This window comes from Lissotriton vulgaris, chromosome 5 (genome assembly GCF_964263255.1).
Source record: "Lissotriton vulgaris chromosome 5, aLisVul1.2, whole genome shotgun sequence".
NCBI classification, from domain to species: Eukaryota; Metazoa; Chordata; class Amphibia; order Caudata; family Salamandridae; genus Lissotriton; species Lissotriton vulgaris.
In genome coordinates this window covers 25,352,164-25,373,531 of record NC_141693.1, presented here as the reverse complement: position 1 = coordinate 25,373,531, position 21,368 = coordinate 25,352,164, and the positions used below count along the sequence as shown (strand labels likewise).

The following is a 21,368-nucleotide window of genomic DNA, read 5'->3' as shown; positions in this document are numbered from 1 at the left end:
TTAAGGAATAGCAATTTGCGATTCCTTAAATGCAATCGCAAAATAAGTAATCGCAAATTTTGCAATTCCTTATTTTGCTAGGCAGTTTTGCTTTCATACATACCAATTAGCTAAATTGCGATCACAAACGCCGAAATTCTGCAAATTTTGGCATTTGCGATCGCAATTTTGGTTGATACATATGGCCCTTTGTCTTTAACCTGACGCTGGCTCCATGGGGATCCACTTCCATCTCACTGAACACCTTGTGACCTTCCAACGACCCTCGACGCCTCACTGTCTGTGGTAATAGCCACAGACCTCTTACCGGGTCTGCGCATCACTTCCTGCCCCGCGATAATCACTGCAAAAAGAAAATGTGTCTCTGGCAGGTCCTCCCGGGGAATGTCACGATGTTTGATAAACATGGAGAGAAATAACTGCAGATAACAAGATAAAGAGTTACTGTAATAATTATATTTATTTTTCTCAAATACACTCACAGGCTGATTAATCGAGAGACTCCAGACCCCACTAATGGCCTTATAAAGAACAGCTGGAGCGGAGATACAGATCAACAAGCCAACAGATCACAAGCTTCATTTAAAGCAAGTTTATTTTACATTCCACATTCATTTACTGCTTATAATAGAGCACAAAGATACACAAAACCAATGATCTCATCACACAATGATAAGGAACAGACAGACCCCTTCCTTATGACATGTCCCTTCCCTGCTCCAATGGTATCTGATCCGGGGGCTAAGACAACCAAAGAATTCTCTCATATTTTAATACCCTCCACTCTATATATGGATGCGTGGTCCCAACACTATCCACTTGTCTTACTGATGCACGCTCCCAACTCCATGCACGCTACGAAAGGGTGTTCGGTCCCACCACTAGCTCCTCTACATACAGATGTGCGGTTCCATCATGGATGCACCGTTCTAAAAGCATCCATTCTCCTCATAGATGTACAGCTCTAACACTATCCAATCTGTATACGGTCCCAACACCCTCCACTCAACATAGATGTACATCTCCAACACTGTCCACTCTGCACACAGATGTGTGGTTATGTTATGTTATGTTATGTTATTAAGTCACTTATAAAGCGCGCTAACACTGATTAGTTTCTTGGCGCTAAACACTGACACTATACACTGCACACAGATGTACAACTCCAACACTGTCCACTCTGCACACAGATGTGTGGTACTGACACTATACACTGTGCATACAGATGTTTGGCTCTGACATTATATACCATGTAGATGGTTGTAAATAGACGAGTGACTGTCCTCCATGGTTAGACGGGATCTGTACATAGAGCGCAAAAGCATACAGAGCACCTGGCACAAATGTTTCAAGCGCTGTGATGTTTTTGCACCCATTTGTACCAGTTATGGTTAAATAACCCCATACGAGCGAACACTTAGGGAAAACGGCTCCCAGTACCAAGAGACCCTTCTAATTCTAGCGCAACATGAATAATGTGGGCCGGATTCACAAAGGAGAACTTACTCTATTTGTTGCTGTTCACCTGTTATGTTCAGAGTTCTCCGCCGTTGTTGTGGAATCTCCGCAGTCGCAAACTTACTATAAACTCTGAGTTTCTCATTAGCAAAAAAAAAGTAACCTTACGAATAAGTGTAAGTTCACCTTTTTAAACCCGGCTCTATCAGTCATTCACTCATCTGATAACCCACCGCCAGAGCCACACTCCATTCTCTGGAGATTTGTTGTATCCCTCGACAATTTTAGCCCCAAATCAGCATCTACGGCTGGTTTATTGATGGCTTCTGTATTTAACTATCCACTAAGACTGGGAGAGGAGCTTTTAACACTCACAGTTCACCCTCTGTAAACACCTCCAGTCTCAGCACTCAAAGACCTCCGCAACAGGAATCTGATGCACACACGGGGGAAGGGCACTGCGAGACATAAAGGGAGAGCTGATGCTTCTTGAAAGCGATACATGAACTTGGTTATAGAAATGAAAAGTCAAAATGATAACATGTTGCTGTTTGTTGAATCACAAAAGTTATACGTGGCTGAAAATTTAAGATTTAAATGCCCACACTTCAAGCTAAGAGTAAGAACAATATGTTATTTCAATGTGTTTTACTCTCAGGAAAAATACAACAAAATATATGACAAATAGTATTTTTCTCTGTTCAAACAATCTCCGATTTTCAATTAAGAACACCCCCCCCCCCCCCACTCCCCCCCAACTCCCCACCACCACCACCACAACTGTAGAATCAAAGGCACAATTATAACAATAAAGTTGAAGTTCCCATGGAAGCCAGAAGAGGGCGCCAGAAACAGCGCTGCTGCCTCGTTCAGGAGCGAAGGATAACCGAGGCCAGAGATGGATTCCTCGTCTCGGTCAAAGGATGCTCTCTCCTCGCTGAAGATGAAGATGGAGCCTCCAGCCCCGCGGTTCGGATCTGTAACAGAAAGACTGAAGGTCAGAGGTTTCTATAGTAAGAGCCCCAGACTCAGCCAGAGGAGGGATTATAAGGAACAGAGCAGAACAAACATGAATATACTGAATATCACTGAAAATCATTGCCTTCCTGCTCTACTTTATACTCTGTGTTGAGCCTTCCAGGCATGCTGTGAGTAACACGCTTCAACTGAGCCATCTATTCACAAAAGCAGAATCCGAGTTAAAAAAATAAATATATTAACAGGTAGGGGATTTCTTTCTTGAAGAGCCCACTGACACTGAAAGGTTTGTTGCACTTTTGAGTAAATGTAGACATGTTTACTTCTCTTCAGTATTCACAAAATCAGGGCCCGATCCACAATCTGCCCTTTGGAGTGCTACAAAACATCCTACAAATTGCAAATCACAAACTATATAGTTTTATCACTCTGCACTGCCTCTGTGCACGGTTCTACACCCCAACTGTGGAGTCTCTGCACATGTAAGTATATGATTTAGTAGTAAATAGGGAAGGACTGGAGTGAATGGGTGGGGTGAGGGTCTGGCTCACTACTAAAGGGGATGGAGATAGGGAGAAGTGAGCAGGATTCACCCCACGGGGCGCGAGAGGCCAAAGTGAGGCCGAAGGGGTGTCTGGCAAACTGGAAGGGTTCCGGCTTCAACACAAGCCGCAGGATACAACTGAGGGACTGCAGGACAGGTGCATGGAACACAGGCCCCTCGAGTCCAGAGACACCGTCCGGACTCCACAGACCAGAGAAGAAAGAATCTGAGAAGAATGAGCATTCTTGATTTCTCTGTCTCAGGAAAGGTCCTCAGTGAGTGGCCAGAGGTCCAAAATAAGCCTCAGGTCTCAGTCTTTCTTCAGAATGAGGAGGTAGCGAGAATAACATCCCTGCACGTAGACGGGCACCCGCTCAATGACACCTTCAGTGAGGAGATGTTTGACTTTCTGCAACAAGATGGCGGAGTGATCATTTGAAAGCTGCTCTGGTGTTGGGAGAAGATGGGGCAGAGGAGGAAATAAAATGCAGGGTGTCGCCCTTTTAGATAGTTTGCAAGACCCACTTGTCTGAGGTGATTCTTCTCCAGCCGGGCAGAAAATCCTGGCTCCTAACAGCTGGGCATGCGCCTCTGAGGAAATCTAAAGCAGCCTGGCGGTGGCAGCTGCTGCAGCAGGGGAAGAGGAGCTGGAGGATTGTAGCGCCTGCTGGGGGAAGGGCCTTAGACACCACCACATCCTCTGCCCTGAAAGGACGGGCTCTCTCCTCCGGGACAGGATGTGGGGGCTGGCATTGTCTGTAAGCTAGGCCTTAACACAGCCACTGAAATGTCTCTGCTGTTCGTGAAACTGTTTGGCTGGACACAAGAGCTCCAAAGATCGTGCTGTGGCGCGGATATCTGAATTACACTTGTGTCGAAACAGCGTTCTCTCAGACAACCGAGACGCATCAAAAGGCAGATCCATCAGGGACACTTGTACCTCTCCTGAAAGCCTGGTTGGGGTGTGCATTCTAAGCAAGACCCTGGTGCCCACAACTTTACCTACAGAGTCTGTAGTATCCAGGCTGGCACGCAGATCATACTAGGCCGGGTCCTGTCTATCGTGTATCACGTTGGCCAACTATGTCCTGAGGACTTCTGGGACAGACATATCCCACAAAGCATGGGTGTACTCACCCAAGAGGTTCACTGTGTTGAGAGCTCCGAGGGCAAAGATGGTCCAAGAGAGCATGTTCTCTCCCGCAGCATCCATTAGATTTGACTCTATTCGGAGGACGGGTCGGAAAAGAATTTTCCCCCCTGCACGAGGCACCGGTGGCCCATGAGAAGAGTCTGGCTCTGTTCCAGGGGACGCGTCAGCCCCACTGGCCTTTTGCACCTCTGATTACAAGCCTTCATCAGTGTGACAGGTAAATAAATCATACACAATCAGCATCAAGGGATCCCTCTGTTACAAGAGACACTTTTCAAGGAGGGGGTTGTTACGTGCCACACCTGCACACTACATCAAAAGCAGGTGAGAAAAGAAAAGGGAAAAAGGCATTTTTTTAATAAATAGCCCTCACCCACTCATAGCATGCTTCATCAGTGGGTTCACCCTGACCCCTAAAAGTCTAGGTGGGCTCAACTATGTTTCAGGGAGCTTTTGTTTATATTGCTATCTAGAGGGGCGTAACAAACAGATGAAAATTCCTCATCCACTCCCAAGGTATCCCTTTATTAGCGGGTGGATGGGAAAGAATAAAAAATAACTATAAAGGGGACTGAGGATATTACGGTCCTTTGCCCCTTTAATTCGCCAACATGTTTCAGCCCGACAGCACTGGACTAGTAGGTCCTGGGCTTTGGTCAGGGTGTTTTTTTTTCCAGTCCTCCCCGGTGACGTATATTCTTTACGTAGGCATTTTCATGTGGCAGGCATTCTAAGTCAAGGTATGCCCAAGGCAGTATTATACTTGTTAGTCCAAACAGTACTCTCTCACTGGGATAATATAACCCCTCGGGCGGTGTGGGGGGGGGGGGGGGTGGTTGGCCTGTAGTCAATCGTTCAGGGTCCCCACCATCCGTACCACCTATTCAGCTCCCGCTCTCCCTGGCTCATAGCCGTGTGCATGCAATGACAAAGAATGCAGGCCACACGAAAATGTTTACACACAGAATATACGCCACAGGAGGGGGGGAGGGTTGTACTTGGAATACAACAAACCCGCCCTGAAGAACACCTCATCAAAAGCCTGGAGTCCCCCAATGGACACAGATGGCAAACGTTTCTGTCGTACAATCCCAGGTGCACATTGCACTAGTAGATCTTGTAGTCATACTTTAACCGCTGAAGATGAAACACATGAGAAGGTTATTGTTATAATTGAGTAACTTATGTCCCTTGGAGTGCAGCCGGCACCTACCTTCAGGCGGAGGACTGGCTGGACGAAGAGTCCCCAGGAGCCGGGTCTGCAAAGAGAAGAGAGTGAGACTGCTGCTTCCAGTGTGGAATCTGTGGATATATCTCTTTTTTATTCTTTATCTGTGTTTTTTCAGATTAACAATTCAGCAACAGTAGGACAACAATGGCACGTTCCTGCTCCAGCACAGTAAGTACTACCAGTACCCAGCAACATTATAGAATAGAATAATACACACATGTAATTTATAAGCAGTGTGACAACTTCTGCCCCATCCAACCCCTCGCTCCCACCCATGCCAGTCACCCAGTATCACCCACGCACAACCGCTCCCCGTCTCTCTCCCACCGGATGAGATGTGTGTATCTTTAGCAAACACAGGAGACAAGTTAGAATATGGACCTTTGTAACTAAATAGTGCCTGGAAGCGCCCTCTAAGCAGGGGCCTGTCAGACAATGACCCCGTAAGGAGCCATAAATGATGTAAGAGGCGCAGAGTGCGCAGGGTGAAGATATTTCAAGCCGCCTTCTCACTGCTCTCAGATCCCTTAGGAAGTTTAACTTAAACAAGTCTGAAGTCACTCACCTGTTTTCACTTCAATGTATTCATTTCCTCCTGAAAGAAAATACACCGAGTAAGTATGTGGTTAGAGGTCACAGAGGTCACAGAGCTCATTCTCTCTTCAGGTGCACATGTGTGTATTTGGGGAGCTGGGCAGCAGATAGGTGCAAGGAAGACAAGCCTGCTCTATGTTGTATCTTACATGAGGCTTTAGTGGGAACAAGTCACATCTTTCCAGCAGCCTCAGATCTCCCCACAATAAGCTCTTGTCATGGATCAGCAACACTGACCCCTAGCAGTAGGACCCAGTACTGCTTCTAACAAATGTGAGAAAGAGCCTCTTGCCTCTTTTTGTATGGTTACTCCCCACTGTTTGCCTGGTTTTGATGTGGTTTCACTTGAAGTACACAGGGTCCCTGCCAACCAGGTCCCCTGTGCCAGTGCTTCTTCCCCAAAATATATCCACAATTAGTACTTCTGCCCCTGTACGTCCTTGGTAAGTGGTGCCCTGAGTACGTTGGGCCTGGGAGCTGAAGAGGGTCCCATGGGACGCCCCTCACTGGGACCATGCCACTGCCCTTGCAGCCTGCATGCCCTTGTGAGGTAGAAAATGACAAAGTCCACATGGCACCCTGCCTGGATGCTATGCCAGCTAGCACTCCCTGAAGGTATAGGTGAGTCACCCCTCTAGCCGGCCTCACATCTCTAAGGCAGGGTGCACTATACCACAGGTAGGAGCTGTGAGACGTTGGGCTGGTATATGCTGTCCACTAATTAAAGTGGGCACCTTGCACCAGTCCAAACGACCCTTATTGATGATTAGGTTAACGATAACCTTTATTGAAAGCTATCCTAGTGGTAGCAATGGAGAGCAGCCTTCAGGCTAAGACTTGAAGGAGTGTAAAGCAGCTTGTTTTACCAGAATTTCATCTCCTGAATGATCAAATGAAAGGAGAACCACAAAGTGTTTGTATAAAAATATATATTTATTTCTAAAACACTCTCTACTATTCCCAACACGAGAATAGATCACAAAGCCCTCAATACGTTTCAATGCAACAGTTGTAAGTAGCACAATACACAGCGGGCACCCGGGGGAGAACGAACCATATACTAAAAAAATGGTATAACAATCACGACTTCAATAGACAAAGTTCTTAGAGCACGTAGAATCACTGGGACTCCAAGGAACCACCCCAGGTGAGTAGATTGGGACCCCACGGAGGACAGGTGCAGTGTGAAAACACGGACGCGGACTCTGTACAACTCTATGGGAAAGTTGGGGTTAAAGTTTTACAATTAAAGGACACTTCAGAGAGGTCTTCAAGCAAGATAATCGAGAATTAGGAGGTTCTAAGGCCAATCCATCCGTGGAAACCAAGGTACCCGAGTTACCTATCTCAGAGGAGCCGGGTGCATAGGGGTCAAGTGGTGTCGGAAACCTCCGTCATTTTCAATGGTGTGCTGAGAAGAAGTACTGCTGCTGTGGAAGTGGAAAGTGTCCGGTGGAACCCAAGCCTGGATTCGAGGTGAGAGGAACCTGACAGCAGAGGGGATTGAGTCTGGGTCACTTCATCTGACCAGAGGCTCAGTAGGCGAATGCCCACCGATGTCGGATGCTTCAGGTGAGATGAGGTTCTGCTTGACTCTTCAGCCACGAGGACCGGGAGACGTTGAGGAGGTGAGGTGTGCCATGAAGGATGTCGAGTGCTGAGGGGTTTGTGTCTGGCTGGAGCACCAACAAGACTTGGCAGCTGCAATCCACGCAGATAGAGGAAACAGGTTATGGTGTGAACCAGCAAGGTCCAGGGGACTCTCCAAGCAATGGAGAGTCAGGGCACGTCTGGAGCAACCAGGTAAGCCCAAGAAATCACAAGGTGACCCTTGCCAGGACCCACAGGCCAACGGACCAGGGATCGCGAGGAGACCTCAAGCAGGATTACAAAGTACCAACCCACGGAGCACACGGTGCGAGGAGGCCGGAGATCTTCAGTGGAAATTCTGCTCGGGGTCAGGACTACACGGAGTCCAATGCACAACTTCAGGGAATGCTGGTAAGTATGTGTAGTTGCAAAAGAACACAGTGCACAGGGGTTCGAGTCACACGGTCCCCACGAGGGATACTGGCCTCAGCTTCGCTGGAAGGGCAGATTGACCTCAGAGACCTTCAGGGACCCACCTCCTGTGTTGCAGAAATCTTCGGCATCCTCAGGAGCTCAGGAGATGCAAGCCAGTCACTTGCGCTTAAACTGCCTGCTTCAGCAGGGGAGTAACTCCTTGGGCCCGATTCACAGAACTAACTTAAGACAAAATCCTAAACTTACTACCATTTTGGTATTCACAGAAGGCACTTACTCATTTCGGTATTCACAGAAGTTAGGAGTCCTAACTTTAGGACTCCTAAATGCCTTCTGTGAATTCCGAAAGTCTTAAAGTTAGGTTTTTTCTCAGGTAAGGTGCTTATTGGCCATACCTGCTACTCCCCTAAAACACCCCATATTTAGTATTTAGGTGTCTCAACCAGAACTAGAAACTAGAAGAAAGAGGACATTGCTGCAGAGAAGACTGAAGACGATGACTTCCTTGGCCCCAGCCTTACCGGCCTGTCTCCAATTTCTGTGAACCTGCGACCTGTCATACAGGCAGCGACCTCTGAAAACCGGCTGGCCCTGGGGTGGAAGCGCCCGGCCCTGGGCTCACTTCTCCAGCCTGACGCTTCGCAAAGTGCAGGGGATGGGCCTGCAGGCACTGGAACATCTCCCCTGCTTATCCTGGTTCAGCTCTAACTGGGCTCTAGGTCAGAGCCCCGGCTGGCCTCCGGTAGAAACCCCTGGCCTGCTGTGTCGTAAAAGTATTTCATAGTCATTTTATATTGTATCATATGTGCTTTTATGGTTTTCTCTGCAAAAATCGAATAAAGCTTTATTTGACTTGACTTGACTTGTGTCGTAAAGTGTCCCAGACGAGGTCTCCCCTGCTCGTCCGGGTTCAGAAGTTGTGACCAGAAATCCAAATGGCCCTGGGTTAGAAGGCCCGGTCTCCCTTCTCTGGCCCACCGTGTTGTAAAGTGCCCGGCAGAGGGTCCCAAAGGCACCTTGGGATCTGCCCTGCTCGTCTGGGTTCAGAAGTTCAAACCAGGCCCTGGACTCCCCCATCCAGCCTACCATGTTGTGAAGTTCCCAGGATGAAGTCCTGCAGGCACTGGGAGGTCTTACCTGCTTCTCCATGATCAGAAGGGATGACGTGGCCCTGGGACAGAGCTCCCACTGGTCCTGGGGCAAGCCCCTAGCCCCGGGCTCCCTTCTCCACCCCACTGTGTCACAAAGTGCCTAAGACGGGGTGCCACAGTCGCACTACGTGTCTCACCCACAGTAATCACGTGGCAAACGGACTGCGCGTGTCTACCACCAGTGTCTGCTTTTAAGATAAGTCCACTGCAACGCAGCAAGGGTAACTGGCACTTGGCTAGTTAATCATGAACAAGTGTGCACACGTGTGAGTCTACTGTTGTGCACAGCCAGGTAACTGCGCACAGGTAGCCTGGTGCAATGGGGACTCTACATGGTTAGTCACCTGGGATAGACCTTATAAGGTTAGTGTGGACTAATAGAGAAGTCGGTGGGATTTACTGCTTTGTCTATAGTGAAACTCCATTACACACATAGGGAGAGAAATGCCTCTGAGTGCCGTTCCGCTCCCCATTGGCCTACAGAGACCATTGACATCTTAAATTGGAGTGGAACCTGTGCGGGGAAATCAATTATGTAACTTCAAAAATGATATTTGTACACTTCGTGGGTCATCCAGCGTTTTCATATTTCTCTGGCTCCGCTCAGGATCAGAGCCCAGGCCTTTTGTCCGCCGGCTGTGTCTAGTTAATTGCATTTCCCTCCAGCAGCAGGAACAACGGCCTCCCCACACAAAGGGATCAATTACCAGTACTTCACTCAGCTCCTGAGGAGGAAAGGGATGGGGCAGAGTGATCTGCATCCATCACTCAGATGTCACACTGCACCAGGGATGGGCCTGCCCAAGTCCGCTGAACAAAGGAGAGTGCCTGGACAACAGCAGCCGACCCAGGAGAGGGGCTCTCTTTGAACTTCAGTCCCTGGCCGTGGTCAGCGAGGGGTTGAGCCGAGACCCCAGAAGCGGATGTGACCAGTGATTCCTGGATAATGCCATTTTGAACTGTCCCAGCATGCTGTGCAGGAGGGTTGGGACAGGGGTCGAGAGGTGACATGGCACCCTAGGATTGGCCAGGGGTGTCTGACTTCTGGAACCTTCCTTTCCCATTTAAAACTCTTGCACAAGGTGGAGACTCTCTCTTGCCTGTGGACTTTTCTACACTTCGCTGCTGGATCCGGGGACCGCCATGGAGAAATGGAAGGTGGGACCCCCTGACCCTCACCCAGGACTGAGGACTCTGCCCAGTTGACGCCAGGACCAGTGGGTCTCCGCAGGGCCAGTGAGGCTGGTCCATTTAAGCCCCATGAGGACCAGTTGGGGGAAAGCCCTAGACTTTTGTGCACAGAAAGCAAGATCAGAAGGACAGCTGGCGCAGGAAGGCATGAGAACCAGCTCCTTGAGGACTGCACTGCTTTGATACTGCATTGCACCTATATACTTGGTCCCTGGAGAGTGAGGAGGGTTGCTGCCCCTGGTGGATAGAGCTCGTCCCTAAGAGTATAATGTGCCCAAGATCGTCCAAATCAGCCCAACAGGGCCTGAGTTATCTCATTGTAAAGTTTGGCGACCTTTGACCCTTTCTTGCATGGAGCGTGAGGAGCTCCGCTGCCTCGACCAGAAAATACCACCGGGGTGGCCAGGGACCAGTGGTCGGCGCAAGTGATTTTATTAGTTTTGCCCCCAGGGAGGGTGTGTGCGTGGGGCTCCCTCCCCTGACTTCTCTGCCCGGGCAGGGAACCCATCCCCTGGAAGTTGAATTCAGGGAGAGGATGTGATGTAATTGCCAGAGCTGCCGAATTTGGAACTGGAGAACCAGGCTCGAGGCTCAGCGTCCGCGCAACATCCTGGGATTCTGGACAAGTCACTTAATCTCCCCGTGCCAACCAAAAATGAATGTGTCCTTTTGTAATGTAACAGGTGCTTATGTAAAGCACCCCAATGCCTTCGAGCCAAGTTTGTGCTGTATAAAACTACAAAACAAATGCATAATTTTTTTTATGGGGAGAGCTCCATAGCACCCCCCTCCCAGCCATGGCCAGCCACCCCGCTCCCCATGCCTGTGTATGGGGGAGCAGGAGGCGGCCACAACCCCAACGCATGCCCACATGGGCGGACATGCAGAGAAACCTTGCTCCCTTGACAGCATGGATGAGTTCTGCCCAGAGTGGAAACAGGTGGGGAGGCCATGGGTGGGCTCCCTGGGCCACCCCCCAATGAGGAAAAGTGTGGGGTGCCTGGCTGGGACCAGGCATCCCCCAAAAAAGCAAAGAAAAACACATAAGAGAAAGCGATGCAGTTCTTCGTGATCAGCCTGAGAGGCCTAAAGGTGGTGCATTGAAGCTCACTCAGGGGGACATGCGTATGGTTGTATTCATCATGGCCTGAGAGGCCTAAAGGTGGTGCATTGAAGCTCTCTCTGGCCCTGCGTATGGTGGTATCTATCATGGCCTGAGAGGCCTAAAGGTGGTGCATTGAAGCTCTCTCCAGGGGACATGCGTATGGTTGTATTCATCATGGCTGAGAGAACCTAAAGGTGGTGCATTGAAGCTCTCTCCAGGGGACATGCGTATGGTTGTATTCATCATGGCCTGAGAGGCCTAAAGGTGGTGCATTGAAGCGCTCTCTGGGGCCATGCGTATGGTTGTATTCATCATGGCTGAGAGGCCTAAAGGTGGTGCATTGAAGCTCTCTCCGGGGCCATGCGTATGGTTGTATTCATCATGGCTGAGAGGCCTAAAGGGGGTGCATTGAAGCTCTCTCCAGGGGCCATGCGTATGGTTGTATTCATCATGACTGAGAGGCCTAAAGGTGGTGCATTGAAGCTCTCTCCGGGGTCCATGCGTATGGTTGTATTCATCATGGCCTGAGAGGCCTAAAGGTGGTGCATTGAAGCTCTCTCAGGGGGACATGCGTATGGTTGTATTCATCATGGCCTGAGAGGCCTAAAGGTGGTGCATTGAAGCTCTCTTGGGGCCATGCGTATGGTTGTATTCATCATGGCCTGAGAGCCCTAAAGGTGGTGCATTGAAGCTCTCTAGGGGCCAGTCGTATGGTTGTATTCATCATGGCCTGAGAGCCCTAAAGGTGGTGCATTGAAGCTCTCTTGGGGCCATGCGTATGGTTGTATTCATCATGGCTGAGAGGCCTAAAGGTGGTGCATTGTAGCTCTTTCCGGGGGCCATGTGTATGGTTGTATTCATCATGGCCTGAGAGGCCTAAAGGTGGTGCATTGAAGCTCTCTCTAGGGCCATGTGTATGGTTGTATTCATCACGGCCTGAGAGGCCTAAAGGTGGTGCATTGACGCTCTCTCCAGGGCCATGCGTATGGTTGTATTCATCATGGCCTGAGAGGCCTAAAGGTGGTGCATTGACGCTCTCTCCAGGGCCATGCGTATGGTTGTATTCATCACGGCCTGAGAGACCAAAAGGTGGTGCATTGACGCTCTCTCCAGGGCCATGCGTATGGTTGTATTCATCATGGCCTGAGAGGCCTAAAGGTGGAGCATTGAAGCTCTCTGAGGGGCCATGCGTATGGTTGTATTCATCATGGCCTGAGAGGCCTAAAGGTGGTGCATTGACGCTCTCTCCAGGGCCATGCGTATGGTTGTATTCATCATGGCCTGAGAGGCCTAAAGGTGGTGCATTGAAGCTCTCTCTGGGGCCATGCGTATGGTTGTATTCATTATGGCTGAGAGGCCTAAAGGTGGAGCATTGAAGCTCTCTGAGGGGCCATGCGTATGGTTGTATTCATCGAGGCCTGAGAGGCCTAAAGGTGGTGCATTGAAGCTCTCTCTGGGGCCATGCGTATGGTTGTATTCATCATGGCTGAGAGGACTAAAGGTGGTGCATTGAAGCTCTCTTCAGGGGGCCATGTGTATGGTTGCATTCATCATGGCCTGAAAGCCCTAAAGGAGGTGCATTGAAGCTCTCCCCGGGGGGCCATGCATATGGTTGTATTCATCATGGCCTGAGATGCCTAAAGGTGGTGCATTGAAGCTCTCTCCGGGGGCCATGCGTATGGTTGTATTCATCATGGCGGAGAGGCCTAAAGGTGGTGGATTGAAGCTCTCTCCGGTCCATGCCTATGGTTGTATTCATCATGGCCTGGGAGGCCTAAAGGTGGTGCATTGAAGCTCTCTCCGGGCCATGCGTATGGTTGTATTCACCATGGCTGAGAGGCCTAAAGGTGGTGCATTGAAGCTCTCTCCGGGCCATGCGTATGAGTGTATTCATCATGGCCTGAGAGGCCTAAAGGTGGTGCATTGAAGCTCTCTCCGGGCCATGCGTTTGGTTGTATTCATCGAGGCCTGAGAGGCCTAAAGGTGGTACATTGACGCTCTCTGAGGGGCCATGTGTATAGTTGTATTCATCACGGCCTGAGAGGCCTAAAGGTGGTGCATTGAAGCTCTCTCCGGGCCATGCGTATGGTTGTATTCATCATGGCCTGAGAGGCCTAAAGGTGGTGCATTGAAGCTCTCTCAGGGGCCCATGCGTATGGTTGTATTCATCATGGCCTGAGAGGCATAAAGGTGGTGCATTGAAGCTCTCTCTGAGGGGCCATGCGTATGGTTGTATTCATCATGGCCTGAGAGGCCTAAAAGTGGTGCATTGAAGCTCTCTCTGGGGCCATGCGTATGGTTGTATTCATCGAGGCCTGAGAGGCCTAAAGGTGGTGCATTGAAGCTCTCTCTGAGGGGCCATGCGTATGATTGTATTCATCATGGCCTGAGAGGCCTAAAGGTGGAGCATTGAAGCTCTCCGGGGCCATGCGTTTGGTTGAATTCATCATGGTGTGAGAGGCCTAAAGGTGGTGCATTGAAGCTCTCTCCCGGGCCATGCTTATGGTTGTATTCATCGAGGCATGAGAGGCCTCAATGTGGTGCATTGAAACTCTCCCTGGGGCCATGCGTATGGTTGTATCCATCATGGCTGAGAGGCCTAAAGGTGGTGCATTGAAGCTCTCTCGGGTGCCATTCGTATGGTTGTATTCATCATGGCCTGAGAGGCCTAAAGGTGGTGCATTGAAGCTCTCTCCGGGGCCATGCGTATGGTTGTATTCATCATGGCCTGGGAGGCCTAAAGGTGGTGCATTGAAGCTCTCTCCGGGCCATGCGTATCGTTGTATTCATCATGCCTGAGAGGCCTAAAGGTGGGGCATTGAAGCTCTCTCCGGGGCCATGCGTATGGTTGTATTCATCATGGCCTGAGAGGCCTAAAGGTGGTGCATTGAAGCTCTTTCCGGGGCCATACGTATGGTTGTATTCATCATGGCCTGGGAGGCCTAAAGGTGGGGCATTGAAGCTCTCTCCGGGCCATGCGTATCGTTGTATTCATCATGCCTGAGAGGCCTAAAGGTGGGGCATTGAAGCTCTCTCCGGGGCCATGCGTATGGTTGTATTCATCATGGCCTGAGAGGCCTAAAGGTGGTGCATTGAAGCTCTTTCCGGGGCCATACGTATGGTTGTATTCATCATGGCCTGGGAGGCCTAAAGGTGGGGCATTGAAGCTCTCTCCGGGCCATGCGTATGGTTGTATTCATCATGCCTGAGAGGCCTAAAGGTGGTGCATTGAAGCTCTCCGGGCCATGCGTATGGATGTATTTATCGAAGCCTGAGAGGCCTAAAGGTGGTGCATTGAAGCTCTCTGGGGCCATGCGTATGGTTGTATTCATGGTAGCCTGAGAGGCCTAAAAGTGGTGCATTGAAGCTCTCTCCGGGGGCCATGCGTATGGTTGTATTCATCATGGCCTGAGAGGCCTAAAGGTGGTGCATTGAAGCTCTCTCTGGGGCCATGCGTATGGTTGTATTCATCGAGGCCTGAGAGGCCTAAAGGTGGTGCATTAAAGCTCTCTCCGGGCCATGTGTATGGTTGTATTCATCATGCCTGAGAGGCCTAAAGGTGGTGCTTTGAAGCTCTCTGGGGCCATGCGTATGGTTGTATTCATCATGGCCTGAGAGGCCTAAAGGTGGAGCATTGAAGCTCTCTCCGGGTCCATGCGTATGGTTGTATTCATCATGCCTGAGAGGCCTAAAGGTGGTGCATTGAAGCTCTCTGGGGCCATGCGTATGGTTGTATTCATCATGGCTGAGAGGCCTGCAGGTGGTGTATTGAAGCTCTCTCTGGGGCCATGCGTATGGTTGTATTCATCATGGTCGGAGAGGGCTAAAGGTGGTACATTGAAGCTCTCTTCGGGGGCCATGCATATGGTTGTATTCATCATGGCTGAGAGGCCTAAAGGTGGTGCATTGAAGCTCTCTCTAGGGCCATGCGTATGGTTGTATTCATCATGGCCTGAGAGGCCTAAAGGTGGTGCATTGAAGCTCTCTCCGGGGCCATGCGTATGGTTGTATTCATCATGGCCTGAGAGGCCTAAAGGTGGTGCATTGAAGCTCTCTGGGGACATGCGTATGGTTGTATTCATCATGGCCTGAGAGGCCTAAAGGTGGTGCATTGAAGCTCTCGGAGGGGCCATGCGTATGGTTGTATTCATCATGGCTGAGAGGCCTAAAGGTGGTGCATTGAAGCTCTCTCTGGGGCCATGCGTATGGTTGTATTCATCATGGCTGAGAGGCCTAAAGGTGGTGCATTGAAGCTCTCTCCGGGGCCATGCGTATGGTTGTATTCATCATGGCTGAAAGGCCTAAAGGTGGTGCATTGAAGCTCTCTCCGGGGGGCCATGCGTATTATTGTATTCATCGTAGCCTGAGAGGCCTAAAGGTGGTGCATTGAAGCTCTCTCCGGGGGCCATGCGTATGGTTGTATTCATCATGGCCTGGGAGGCCTAAAGGTGGTGCATTGAAGCTCTCTCCGGTTCATGTGTATGGTTGTATTCATCATGCCTGAGAGGCCTAAAGGTGGTGCATTGCAGCTCTCACCGGGCCATGCGTATGGTTGTATTCATCATGCCTGAGAGGCCTAAAGGTGGTGCATTGACGCTCTCTCCGGTCCATGCGTATGGTTGTATTCATCATGCCCGAGAGGCCTAAAGGTGGTGAATTGAAGCTCTCTCTGGGCCATGCGTATGGTTGTATTCATCATGGCTGAGAGGCCTAAAGGTGGTGCATTGAAGCTCTCTCCGGTCCATGCGTATGGTTGTATTCATCGTGGATGAGAGGCCTAAAGGTGGTGCATTGAAGCTCTCTGGGGTCCATGCGTATGGTTGTATTCATCATTGCCGGAGAGGCCTGAAGGTGGTGCACTGAAGCTCTCTCTGGTCCATGCGTATGGTTGTATTCATCACGGCCTGAGAGGCCTAAAGGTGGTGCATTGAAGCTCTCTGAGGGGCCATGCGTATGGTTGTATTCATCATGGCTGAGAGGCCTAAAGGTGGTGCATTGAAGCTCTCTCTGGGGCCATGCGTATGGTTGTATACATCATGGCCTGAGAGGCCTAAAGGTGGTGCATTGAAGCTCTCTCCGGGGCCATGCGTATGGTTGTATTCATCATGGCTGAGAGGCCTCAAGGTGGTGCATTGAAGCTCTCTAGGGCCATGCGTATGGTTGTATTCATCATGGCTGAGAGGCCTAAAGGTGGTGCATTGAAGCTCTCTCTCCGGGCCATGCGTATGGTTGTATACATCATGGCCTGAGAGGCCTAAAGGTGGTGCATTGAAGCTCTCTCCGGGGCCATGCGTATGGTTGTATTCATCATGGCTGAGAGGCCTAAAGGTGGTGCATTGAAGCTCTCTAGGGCCATGCGTATGGTTGTATTCATCATGGCTGAGAGGCCTAAAGGTGGTGCATTGAAGCTCTCTCTGGGGCCATGCGTATGGTTGTATTCATCATGGCTGAGAGGCCTAAAGGTGGTGCATTGAAGCTCTCTCCGGGGCCATGCGTATGGTTGTATTCATCATGGGCTGAGAGGCCTAAAGGTGGTGCATTGACGCTCTCTGAGGGGCCATGCGTATGGTTGTATTCATCATGGCTGAGAGGCCTAAAGGTGGTGCATTGAGCTCTCTCTGGGGCCATGCGTAAGGTTGTATTCATCGAGGCCTGAGAGGCCTAAAGTTGGTGCATTGAAGCTCTCTCAGGGCCATGCGTATGGTTGTATTCATCATGGCCTGAGAGGCCTAAAGGTGGTGCATTGAAGCTCTCTCCGGTCCATTCGTATGGTTGTATTCATCTTGGCCTGAGAGGCCTAAAGGTGGTGCATTGAAGCTCTCTCTGGGGCCATGCGTATGGTTGTATTCATCACGCCCTGAGAGGCCTAAAGGTGGTGCATTGAAGCTCTCTCCGAGGCCATGCGTATGGTTGTATTCATCATGGCCTGAAAGGCCTAAAGGTGGTGCATTGAAGCTCTCTCTGGGGCCATGCGTATGGTTGTATTCATCATGGCCTGAGAGGCCTAAAGGTGGTGCATTGAAGCTCTCTCTGGGGCCATGCGTATGGTTGTATTCATCGAGGCCTGAGAGGCCTAAAGGTGGTGCATTGAAGCTCTCTCCGGGGCCATACGTATGGTTGTATTCATCATGGCCTGAGAGGCCTAAAGGTGGTGCATTGAAGCTCTCTGGGCCATGCGTATGGTTGTATTCATCATGGCTGAGAGGCCTAAAGGTGGTGCATTGAAGCTCTCTCCGGGGGCCATGCGTATGGTTGTATTCATCATGGCCTGGGAGGCCTAAAGGTGGTGCATTGAAGCTCTCTCCGGTCCATGCGTATGGTTGTATTCATCGTGGATGAGAGGCCTAAAGGTGGTGCATTGAAGCTCTCTGGGGTCCATGCGTATGGTTGTATTCATCATTGCCGGAGAGGCCTGAAGGTGGTGCACTGAAGCTCTCTCTGGTCCATGCGTATGGTTGTATTCATCACGGCCTGAGAGGCCTAAAGGTGGTGCATTGAAGCTCTCTGAGGGGCCATGCGTATGGTTGTATTCATCATGGCTGAGAGGCCTAAAGGTGGTGCATTGAAGCTCTCTCTGGGGCCATGCGTATGGTTGTATACATCATGGCCTGAGAGGCCTAAAGGTGGTGCATTGAAGCTCTCTCCGGGGCCATGCGTATGGTTGTATTCATCATGGCTGAGAGGCCTCAAGGTGGTGCATTGAAGCTCTCTAGGGCCATGCGTATGGTTGTATTCATCATGGCTGAGAGGCCTAAAGGTGGTGCATTGAAGCTCTCTCTCCGGGCCATGCGTATGGTTGTATACATCATGGCCTGAGAGGCCTAAAGGTGGTGCATTGAAGCTCTCTCCGGGGCCATGCGTATGGTTGTTTTCATCATGGCTGAGAGGCCTAAAGGTGGTGCATTGAAGCTCTCTAGGGCCATGCGTATGGTTGTATTCATCATGGCTGAGAGGCCTAAAGGTGGTGCATTGAAGCTCTCTCTGGGGCCATGCGTATGGTTGTATTCATCATGGCTGAGAGGCCTAAAGGTGGTGCATTGAAGCTCTCTCCGGGGCCATGCGTATGGTTGTATTCATCGCGGCCTGAGAGGCATAAAGGTGGTGCATTGAAGCTCTCTCAGGGCCATGCGTATGGTTGTATTCATCATGGCCTGAGAGGCCTAAAGGTGGTGCAATGAAGCTCTCTGGGGCCATGCGTATGGTTGTATTCATCAAGGCTGAGAGGCCTAAAGGTGGTGCATTGAAGCTCTCTCTGGGGCCATGCGTATGGTTGTATTCATCATGGCCTGAGAGGCCTAAAGGTGGTGCATTGAAGCTCTCTCCGAGGCCATGCGTATGGTTGTATTCATCATGGGCTGAGAGGCCTAAAGGTGGTGCATTGACGCTCTCTGAGGGGCCATGCGTATGGTTGTATTCATCATGGCCTGAGAGGCCTAAAGGTGGTGTATTGAAGCTCTCTGGGGCCATGCGTATGGTTGTATTCATCATGGCTGAGAGGCCTAAAGGTGGTGCATTGAGCTCTCTCCGGGGCCATGCGTAAGGTTGTATTCATCGAGGCCTGAGAGGCCTAAAGTTGGTGCATTGAAGCTCTCTCAGGGCCATGCGTATGGTTGTATTCATCATGGCCTGAGAGGCCTAAAGGTGGTGCATTGAAGCTCTCTCCGGTCCATTCGTATGGTTGTATTCATCTTGGCCTGAGAGGCCTAAAGGTGGTGCATTGAAGCTCTCTCTGGGGCCATGCGTATGGTTGTATTCATCACGCCCTGAGAGGCCTAAAGGTGGTGCATTGAAGCTCTCTCCGAGGCCATGCGTATGGTTGTATTCATCATGGCCTGAAAGGCCTAAAGGTGGTGCATTGAAGCTCTCTCTGGGGCCATGCGTATGGTTGTATTCATCATGGCCTGAGAGGCCTAAAGGTGGTGCATTGAAGCTCTCTCTGGGGCCATGCGTATGGTTGTATTCATCGAGGCCTGAGAGGCCTAAAGGTGGTGCATTGAAGCTCTCTCCGGGGCCATACGTATGGTTGTATTCATCATGGCCTGAGAGGCCTAAAGGTGGTGCATTGAAGCTCTCTGGGGCCATGCGTATGGTTGTATTCATCATGGCCTGAGAGGCCTAAAGGTGGTGTATTGAAGCTCTCTGGGGCCATGCGTATGGTTGTATTCATCATGGCCTGAGAGGCCTAAAGGTGGTGCATTGAAGCTCCCTCCGGGCCATGCGTATGGTTGTATTCATCATGGCTGACAGGCCTAAAGGTGGTGCATTGAAGCTCTCTCTGGGGCCATGCGTATGGTTGAATTCATCATGGCCTGAGAGGCCTAAAGGTGGAGCATTGAAGCTCTCTGAGGGGCCATGCGTATGGCTGTATTCATCATGGCGGAAAGGCCTAAAGGTGGTGCATTGAAGCTCTCTCTAGGGCCATGCGTATGGTTGTATTCATCATGGCTGAGAGGCCTAAGGGTGGTGCATTGAAGCTCTCTCTGGGGCCATGCGTATGGTTGTATTCATCATGGCGGAAAGGCCTAAAGGTGGTGCATTGAAGCTCTCTCTAGGGCCATGCGTATGGTTGAATTCATCATGGAGCCAAGAAACCGTCCCGGTGTACGTGCGCGGTATAAATTATTTAACATAACATAACATGGCTGAGAGGCCTAAAGGTGGTGCATTGAAGCTCTCTCTGGGGCCATGCGTATGGTTGTATTCATCATGGCTGAGAGGCTTAAAGGTGGAGCATTAAAGCTCTCTCTGGGGCCATGCGTATGGTTGTGTTCATCATGGCTGAGAGACCTAAAGGTGGTGCATTGAAGCTCTCTAGGGCCATGCGTATGGTGGTATTCATCATGGCCTGAGAGGCCTAAAGGTGGTGCATTGAAGCTCTCTCTGGGGCCATGCGTATGGTTGTATTCATCATGGCCTGAGAGGCCTAAAGGTGGTGCATTGAAGCTCTCTCTGGGGCCATGCGTATGGTTGTGTTCATAGAGGCCTGAGAGGCCTAAAGGTGGTGCATTGAAGCTCTCTCCGGGGGGGGGGGGGGGGGGGGGGGGCATGCGTATGGTTGTATTCATCGAGGTCTGAGAGGCCTAAAGGTGGTGCATTGAAGCTCTCTCTACGGCCAAAGTAGTTGAAATGCAGTATAATTACAATGCAATGCCTTCTAGTAAATGTTTTTAAAAGTTCATTGTGATAGTGAAACATGTATAAAAAGTACAAGGACAGAGCTTGATTACTCCACCCCTCTGCCCCATGGATGCTTTACTGACAATGATCACAGTTTCTGACACAGAAAGACTTCCTGGTTTCACTCAAGATGTTCTGGTTTCTTTGCCAATGCTCCATTTACTTTGTCATTTAACAATCATGAGAACATTCAGTGTCTTCTCTTAATCACTCTCAGAGACTCACAAAACTCATCACGAACAAGTCAGAGTCACTCACCTTGATTTGTTGCAGCATTTGTAGATTTTCCTGAAAAAAAAACACATTTCATTAGTGTTAAGGTCACAGAGGTCCCTCAGCCTGTCCTGTCACTGGAGGATACCACATATTTACATGAGGAGGTTGGAGCAGAGATGGGTGAGGGGAGAGCAGCATCAGGAGCCTAGCTTAGTCAGAGAGATTTGGGGGTGTAAATCTCACATTTCCCAACTAAAAAGCAGTGAGCCACAGAGTGATTGGTGACGTGACCAAGGGCCTGGATCAACTGTTCCCATATGGAGAAGGGAGAAGCGTGGTGCAGCGGCCAGAGCGGCTGACTCCTGAGCACAGGGGTCATGATTCAATCACTGGTGGCAGCTCAGCTCAGCATCATGTGACTCTGGGCAACAGCTCACTTAATATCGCCGATGGCCCCCAGCGCCTTGAAACCCTCAGTGGGGAGTAGTCGCGCTTTACAAATACGGAATTTAGAATTTAGGGTCAGTAGCGATTTGCGTTAGTTA

General features: G+C 50.3%; 1 protein-coding gene across 2 annotated transcripts in view; it reads right to left on the bottom strand.

Moving 5' to 3' along the window:
• Positions 1-577: 577 nt before the first annotated feature.
• The window catches only part of LOC147710034 (H-2 class I histocompatibility antigen, Q7 alpha chain-like), a 343,677-nt gene continuing 322,886 nt past the window's right edge, over positions 578-21,368 (bottom strand). For both annotated transcript variants that reach the window (XM_086920699.1, XM_086920698.1), the window contains 4 exons: positions 20,866-20,895; positions 5,930-5,959; positions 5,347-5,392; positions 578-2,435 (listed from right to left, as the gene is read on the bottom strand). In XM_086920699.1, the coding sequence (XP_086776825.1) occupies positions 5,349-5,392; positions 5,930-5,959; positions 20,866-20,895 (104 nt within the window). In that variant the 3' untranslated portion in view covers positions 578-2,435; positions 5,347-5,348. The remainder of the gene's footprint in view (positions 2,436-5,346; positions 5,393-5,929; positions 5,960-20,865; positions 20,896-21,368) is intronic.